At 36.3% G+C, this 9131-nt stretch overlaps 1 protein-coding gene across 1 annotated transcript; it reads right to left on the minus strand.

Annotated features, from left to right (window-relative positions):
• Positions 1-779: 779 nt before the first annotated feature.
• On the minus strand, positions 780-8715 carry LOC132603475 (nucleobase-ascorbate transporter 6). The gene is made up of 14 exons (XM_060316567.1): positions 8004-8715; positions 6638-6735; positions 6372-6545; positions 6035-6135; positions 5650-5725; positions 5457-5516; positions 5166-5350; positions 3327-3423; positions 2923-3009; positions 1966-2024; positions 1794-1885; positions 1601-1678; positions 1351-1511; positions 780-1231 (listed from the first exon to the last, which is right to left on the minus strand). The coding sequence occupies exons 1-14, from the start codon at positions 8110-8112 to the stop codon at positions 1013-1015; spliced, it is 1596 nt and encodes a 531-aa protein (XP_060172550.1). The 5' UTR covers positions 8113-8715; the 3' UTR covers positions 780-1012.
• Positions 8716-9131: the final 416 nt, after the last annotated feature.

Raw genomic sequence — 9131 nt, forward strand, 5'->3', positions numbered from 1 at the left:
ATTCTGTACAGCTTTCCTAATTGAATAAATAGCTGAGCTCAAATAAGTAGGCAGAAATATCCACTAAGTATTTCACTTTTCTTCTAAGTGAATATATAAATTGATCACTCCCACTTTCCCATCAAGCTGGAATAGATCATTATCTATATTCTTTGTTATCTAATTTTTGAGCTAACATGTATAAGAGGGATTGCTCAGACTTCCAACTCGAAGGTTGTGGTTTGAGTCATCAAGGGAGTAAAAAAGGGGAGCTCATGGGGAGGGGTAAAAATAAAAAATATTCCATCTGTTTCAAAATATTTGTTTTACTTTCCTTTTTATGGTTTGTTTCAACAAGAATGTCTCTTTCATTTTTTGACAACTCTTTAATTTCAACTTTACATATGACATGTTTATGACCACAAGATTAAAGGGCATTTAATACATTCTAAATAAGTATCTTTAATTTAATACCACAAGATTCAAAAATCTTCTCTGCTTTTTAAATTTCGTGACAAGTCAAAACTAGATAAACATTTTGAGACGGAGGGAGTAACTAATATGATATATTTTCTGTATCCCTTTTTTCCAGTGCTTGTTCTTTTCCATTTCAAGTACTAGAGCAAGTGCAGCGTCGAGTTTTGGTACGCTATAAGATGGATCCAAAACTTTGAAGTACATGATACAACCTAGAATAGAATACTGCTAACAAATTAACAATTCGAAGACGAAAATCGACAATAGAGTGGCTGGAGGAGGAAGTGGATGTGCTAGCTTGCTGGCTGGTTAGTTTGTGCAACTAGTAGAAAACACCAGACTTGCTATATTGCTACTTAAATCCTCGACATATCCATCAATTTACAGCGGAAAAATAACAATAAACAAATTCACTAAGCATCTTCAAAATGGTCAGACTAGTTTTAAATACTTTCTTTTTTCCGCAAGTAACTGGGTACATATAAAAGAAAATATGTGTGAAAGGGACTCCTTCCGTGTTTTGGTGTATGAACCCTTCTGTCTCCTCCATATGAATTCACACTGATGGGAAATACTTGTTGAGATTGAAGGGAAGGGAGTAGAATTCCTCACTTCTTGTGTCGCTCTTGAAGGATCGGAACTTGTTCCACCAGGGCTTGCCTCTGTCTTTCTTTGTCGAACTTTCCTTTTTGTGCATTGTGTTGTCCAGGAAATAAGCCAAGATCCCAGCAACAAAAGCTTCCGATGAGAAGGGCACGTTGACCATGTCGTTGAACTGAACAATAACAAAGCATAATTAACTTTTTTCAGCGGACCTCTCAATACTTGAACGAAATCCAAAGGAAAAACCAAAATGTAAAGATATATTAATGAGCTAATGCTAATTTGCTATACCCATCGTCCATGTGTGTGAACAGGTCCATAACCAGCAATGACAGTGTATTCGTTGAAGTACTGTGGTACTGACAAACCCAGAAAGATAGAGAAGCCCAATATAAACTTGTTACGGAAACTATTAAGATTGCAGAACTGAAGGAAACTTAAGCCTCCAACCCCTGCAAAGAAAGAGAACAAAGAAATCACCAACTCGAACCACACATTGGTAGTGATCATGACACGGGGCTTCCCTTGCATATTTACATACCTACGTAAGCAAAGAACAGGCAGTACAGAGCGCCTACAATGGGTGCGGGAATCGAAGCAAAGATGGCTCCAAATTTTCCTGAATGTGCAGTTAGATAAATTAACATGTGAAAGAGGAGCAGGGGAAGAGGGATCAAATATCAGCAGAAAAACAAGAAAATTTATTCAACAAAATAATTAGGCAGGACATTTACCAAGAATGGAAAAGAAAATCATAAACCCTGCTGATATCTGAACAACTCTTCGGCTGCCAACACGTGTTAGTGCTAAAAGACCGGCATTTTCACTGCATGTATACAAAAGGAAAGTTAATTCGTCTTAGATGACAAATTTCTTCATCTAAGGAAAGATTTTGCCTGGACTTACACAGATACTGAAGATCCATTTCCAGTGCCGAACAAACCCGATATTAAAATGCCAATTCCCTGACATAACACAAAGATTTGGAAATTAACTACAACAAGAAGGCACGTTCTATGAATGATAATTAGGGAGCAAGTTGGCCAGAGATCGGAGTGAGGAAGTGTGAGACCAATCACCCTTCTCATGAATCTAACGGAGAGTACTAAAATAGTTGTCTTTCCATATATGCCCCGCATTCGCCACAAACCCCGCCAAAACAAAACAGAAAAAGAAGAGAAAATATAAAAAGGTCCTTTCTCTTTCCATGATCCAGATCTAGTTGATTCCCACTCCTCCCATCCCTCTAGCAGCTTCACTTTTCCCAATACAGTAATTCAGAAGCTTGCATATGTATGAGATCATGCCCATAAGTCGTCTAGACAGAAACACAAGAAATAGAGAGGGAAAGAAGGGATGTGAATGAAAGACAGTGAGTGAAGAGGAAGACAAAGTACTAGAAAATAATTTCCAAATCTCCTTCTGCAAGATAAACTAATACTCCCACCCAAATGGAGGGCAGTGAATGAAAGATAGAGTGTGAAGAGGAACAAAAAATATTAGAAACCACAGGAGGAAGCAAGGATTGGCAATTATCAGGTGGACACATTCTACTCGTGCAATGCATGAGACATAGGCTTGAGGTATTAGCTGAAGAGTCATGTGACAGACTTAGCTGAAGAAATCTGTAATACCAAGGGTGAAACTTCTGGTGGAAAAAGCTAATCTGGGAAGACTGAAACAATGTCACGACTCTCCATAGTTTTTTTATCAAGACATCGTCAAAAAGTGTAAGTAAACGACTCTCCATATAAACCACCTATGCATTTGATTGTAAGTTCTGGTTCATCAAATTATTTGCATTTTCCCTCGTTGCCTAGAAAATGGTGGGACTGGGGAGGGGAGTTTTCAGGTGGGGTTTACCTGCCAACCTACACCACGGCTGAGTATGGATGGTGGCATGGGAGTGGCACTTGCATATCTTGCAACTGCAATAAAAGCACCAGTGGACTGAAAGCACAAGCACCAAAGAGATTAGCTTCAGCACTATATCTTGACAAGCATAATTAAGTAGCCATACAAGGAAAATTGTGGAATGAAATTAAAGAAACGATACAAGTCATAACATAGCAGGGGAAATAAGAAAGAGAGAGATAGCTATAGGTTCACAAGTAACCCATATAATCTAAACCAACAACCAGAGGGGTCCTGGTACCCTAATGTAAGCAGAGAGTACTACATAACAAAGTAAAAGAACCAGCAAAAAGACCTAAAACATTTGTAAGATAGTAATTCACTGTGTATCCAAGTTCTGATGGCTGACAAACCTCTACAAGAGCAACAAATGTAGCCATCATCATAGCAAATGCTTCACCAGCATCAAATGAAGGTGCTCCCCATTGAAATGGATATGGAACTCTAATCCTGCAGATTTTCGGAATCAAAGAATGAGAAGAAAACCATTAAACATTCATATTTAAGGTGGAGTTTGGATATTCTGCGGATTAGTTATTTTAAAGACATTTTATGTTTGGACAAAGGTTGCTAAAATTGTGTTTCAAAAATAATGGTGTTCCGGGTTAGATGTTTATCAAAACCAAAAACTAAATTGCAACTCATTCATTTTGTTCAAATTTGAATTGAACCTTACACCCAGCAAATTATGTAAAACAGAGTATCATGTATTAGATCGTTGAGTTAGTAGATAGCAAAAAAAAAAAAAAAAGAAGGAAAGACGAGAGAAAAATAACAATGAAAAAATGAAATAATATAAGATGAATGGAATTACTTAAAAAATAAAGCAAGAGAAAAGGAAGGGGAAAACAGTACTACTTCTGACCCAATCCCAAACTGTTTGATGCAAGTCCATCTCAATACAAGTTTCACAACTTTCAAGAAATCACATTCATTATCAACTTTTAAAGTTTGTAGTGGTATTTTCTCTATTTTGTTTGAGTAAAAAACAAAAAAACAAAAAAGAGAGAAAATACCAGAACAAACTTTAAAAGTTGATAATGAATGTGATTTCTTGAAAGTTGTGAAACTTGTATTGAGATGGACTTGCATCAAACAGTTTGGGATTGGGTTAGGAGGAGTACTCCTTTTCATCCATTACTTCAATATTTTCTTCCACTATTACTAATAAATATATAAGTCAACTTAACAAATAAAACTTCTAGCATGATCAAATATCTTTATATAAAATGTAACAGGGCAGTATACCTTGTTTTAGAAAACGTGGTGGACAAAGGAGGCCAAAGTGAAAGAATTTTCTTTTAAAAATAGGAGGGTTCAGCAGGAAGACGAAGAACAAGCTAATCTTTTTTCTTTCTTGGGTTTTCTGGAAAACTGAAAACAATTTTCATTATCTTCAGTTTTTATAAGTTACGCTTTGGTCTGCGCGAAACCAAAACGGTTTTCCTTTCAAAATGTCGCTCTTTATTATTATTATTATTTTTGGTTTCTAGTGAAGTATTTTGGAATTGTGTCCAACCCAACAGTCACCCAGTTACCTTGGAACTAAAAGCATCATTTTGACGCACTGATGGAGAAACCTAGTAGGAAGCTGAACGAACACAGAGACTTAAACAAACTACTAAACAAAGTGGAAAGCTTTGCTTTTACCAACATCATGTGCCATGACGATGGCCCATTAGTGGAAACTGGAAAGATGAAGTGGAGAAGAGAAGGAATATCTTTTTGTGTGCGCAATAATATCAATCAATCAACAATTCCTAAATTCCAATTAGTTGGAATCGACTACATGAACTCTCTACAAGGTTAGGCCTTTTTTATGCTGAACACTAACCAACCAGAACCCCACTAATTTATCCAACCCTGGGACTGATTATGCTTCACCAACCACACCGAGGTGGAGTTTGGTCCAAAGATTATAAAAACAAAAATAATAGCTTTTACCATTTCCAAAGTGTAGACAACTTCAGAAAGAAACAAAGAATGCAGTCTTAAACATGAAAATCAGATTGGTGATTTTTAGACACCAATAGTCTATTTTACCTTTGTACATTTTTCACCACATTATGATATAGGTTATTTATGCTGTGTGCAAGAATTAATGGCAACTAATGTACTCCATTGTGCATAGAGGTTATGAAAGAAAAAGGCACAGGAATTTCCTGGAAAAATAATCAATGAAGATCACTTACCAGGGAGCAGCGCCAATAAGTCCAGCCCGATCAGTTCTGCAGCTTATCTGGGTCTTTTGTGGCTTCCCATTATAAGCCCCACCCACAGTAAGTATGTATGCATAAATCCATACAATTGATACCGTGAAAAGAACAGCAAAGCGATCAAAAATATGCTTCCCTGGGCGTATCAGATGGGCCAAATACTGCAATAACCACCAAGTTAAGTTTGTAAGTTTCATATCTAATGATGCCTTTCCAGCATAAAATAATGTTCAAAAGGAAATTTTTATTTCCAATAAAGCATCCCACCTGTGAGAAGATGACCAGAAGGACCAACTGTGGCAACCCAACTTCAACACATTTGGCAACCTAAACAGAGAAGATGTTTTTTTTAACTTTAACAGCAAACTCTGGAACAAGTCCATGGAGACCCAAACAGAAAATATGTAATGTGCTATAGGATTGATACTTCAGAATCCGTGTAGCGAGGTTGTATACTTACCCCAGGAAAACCAAACTCATAAAGCCCAAAGCCAACAAGAGACACCAATGGAACAGCTGAAAGTGGGGTCAGAAACCTATGAATCCAGAGAATATAAAATGTTAATAAGAGCTAATTTCCACAGTGTCTATATGAAGCCTTTGCCATGAACATGCAGACAACAAACCACAAAAAATAATCTTTGGAACTTTTGCTTGATCGACTAGTATATAGGAACACTATGAAAAGTGCAGAAAATTAAGCCACTTCATCAAAATGATGGATGAAGGAGAAGGTATTACACGAGAAGTATGATTAAGGTGCATGAAGCACAATTTGAAGCATGAATTATGCTATATGTAATGAAAATTTGACAGAATGCATATACATTGTGACATTGACAAACCTTACAACATTGCGCCAGAGACCACTGAAACCCAGGACAATCTGAAGTGTTGAAGCAACAATAAGTGCACCTTGGGTGGCTCGCATTATCTTCTTGAACCTCTGATGCGTCATAGGAAATGTTTACAATCAATAAGGACCGAATATCACTAAGATGCAACGGATGAGTCTCATAATGTCTATCTGTGTGTCTCCACATATCTCCACACCCATTAGAGAACTTAAAAGAATATACACCAATATGAATCATACAAAGAAAAAATAAGCAGTTTGTTTAACATTTGAGATTCGGTACGTATTCACATGTAAGACAAAATACAATGTTTGAAGAGACCAACCGAAACAGGGTCTGGATCCTCCCATCGACCAGAAAGTATGATTGAAATTGTAGGTGCGACAAAGGTATAGGACCCTCCAATCACAGCAGGTAGCCTAGTCCCAAAGGAAGTCTGCAACAGGGTGTTCAGCCCAGAAACAAATAGCAATGTCTGAATAACTTTTGCTTTTTCCTCCTGCAAAACGACACGTAATATTTCATCTAACACTGCTTCAGGACAAAAATCAACCATGGGTTACGTAGCTTAATCGTGTTGAGAGGCCTCACATTTCCACCTCCCATTTGGGGAACCAACGCCGTAGGTATGATCACCGCGGTACCAAGCATAACAAGGTAATGTTGAAATCCAAGAAGGATAGCCTCAGCTGCATTCCAACAATTGAACAAAATCAGCATAGTACAGCGTCCAGATTATGGTGAAATTGGTAAAAACATATTTAAAGATGTTACTTAGTACATACAAGTATCCGGTTATGTCTTTGACTCTTTGTTCAAAAGCAATACCAGGAAGCACAGTAACTACTTTATTAAGCAAATTTTATGTCAATCACCAATTTCACAAAATCAGACTAATCGTCATGAAACTCTCTAAGAAGTTGTGTGAGATTTTTATGTAACCTGCTATGGGAACGGTAAGAGGCATGTCTGTAAATGTATAAAGAAACCTTAAGATATATACAGAAAAAAATTCTGGTAATTACAGCGGAACCAAAATTAGCCTGAGCTATATACTTTAAGCATACACAGAAAGAAAAATAATCCTATCTTTTTACCAAAACTAGAACAAAAAAGAAGGGGGAGCACATAGCTGTTCCCATATTAGAAAATTTTCTAGATCTAGCAAACATAACCTACACAATCTTGAAAACTAACTAAACAGAGCAATAGGCATTATACCATGAAGCAATTCACACCGTGGAGTTGCTTCAGGAAAATCAGAACCTATAGGCACCAACCTTGAAGGATAAAAATACCAATCAATCAATGACTCCTTAAACACAAACTAGCCAGGTAGGCAATATGAATTCTCTATATCAAGTTTCATTGTTTAATTAGTTTTATGTACTATCAGTTCATCGAAAGCAGCCTCTCTACCTCCCAAAGGTAGGGGTAAGGTTTGCGTACATTCTACTCTCCCTAGACCCAACTTGTCGGATTACACTGGGTATGTTGTTGTTGTCGTCACTCTACTGTCAATTTACTACAACCCTCCTCCATCTCCCGGAATTGAGGAAAGGAACATACAAGGCAAAAGAAAAAATTGGAAACAGTAAGAAAGTAGCTATAAGCTTCCCCAAAGAATCTAACACTCCCATCAAACCCCAAACAGTAACAACAACATACAACATGCCTAGTGTAATCCGACAAGTGACCTGAGGAGGAAAGAGCTTACCCCTACCTTAAGAGCAAGGTGGAGACGGGAGCTAAAGAGGCATGCAAGAACAATAACTAAAACAAAATAATATGGTAAGAGAAGAACAAGAGATAGTAAATAATAATAGAAATCGAAGGGCCAGAAAATCGAAGGACAAGAAACTGCAGCACAAATACTATGACTACTAAAAAAAATTTGGAAACAGTAAGAAAGTAGTTATAAACTTCTCTGACACTCAAAGAAAAAGAATATACTTACGCCATGGGGGAGGACTAGTAATACAATAGGAAACATTGGGAAGCTGATCTTTAGTTGGATGTGGCGCTGGATCATCTGACTTTGCTGGAGCTGCTCCTCCACCTGCCATTTCTATTCACTCAACTCTATACACTAACAATTTATACACTATCAAGATCACTAATTTTCTGGAGAAAGACTCAAAATTTTTTGTGTATTCAGAAACCAAGATTGTAGAGAGGCTCAAAAGCTCAAATATTGATAAATGAAACACCCAAGAATGACAAGATTCGAACGACAAACCACATGTTAGACTACCATATACCTACTTTATATTATACCCAAGTGTGTAAAAGAGAAAAATAAAGGCAAAGAAAATGAGACTGTAACAGCTAGTGCTTGCCAGTGTAAAAGGATAGAAAGTGTTAGCCAAAATGGTAATTATTATATTATAAAAAAATTAAAACTAGGAAATAACCTTATTGTAAATTTGTAATAAGCTTTTCAAGAAACATCAAGTGGGTAAAATGCATTAAAGTCAATAAATCACAGACCCCACTTAAAATAAATAAAATAAAATGGTTCTTTTCTAAAGAGAAGAGAAAAGGAAAAAGTAACTTTATAGAGGATGCTCCTATTAAGCTGTTGCCCCAAAGGCCGAAAGAGAGAAAAAAGAAGTCTAGAAACAGTATATTAGAAAGTATGAGTAAAATTCTGACAGAAAAAAAAAAGGAAAGGAAAAGTTTGAACACCCCTTATTTTTCTCTCTTAAACAAAGATGAAAAGGAAGAAAGAAATTCGTAGAATCTTAATCAGACATATTAATTAATGAATCTTCTTTTGTTTAATTAGGCTCCAACATACATACCGCTCCTGAGGTCCTAATATGTCAAATAAGAATTAATAAAAGACTACGTAATAAATAAAATAACCCATTTTTATTTTTTTAATTAAGTTGTCGTTTTACTCCACTATCTGTTGGTTTCACATGTATTGCCCAAATGATTTGTTATTTAGTTTTACATAATTTATATATAATATAAAGCTAGGCATAGACAATCCTATGTGGCACATCTCTATGGTCTTCATTTGCATTTATCTATTTTCTCCTTTTTTTGCCTTTTTCTCTATTATTTTATATATTGTAAA

Source organism: Lycium barbarum, chromosome 7, assembly GCF_019175385.1.
Source record: "Lycium barbarum isolate Lr01 chromosome 7, ASM1917538v2, whole genome shotgun sequence".
Taxonomy (NCBI): Eukaryota; Viridiplantae; Streptophyta; class Magnoliopsida; order Solanales; family Solanaceae; genus Lycium; species Lycium barbarum.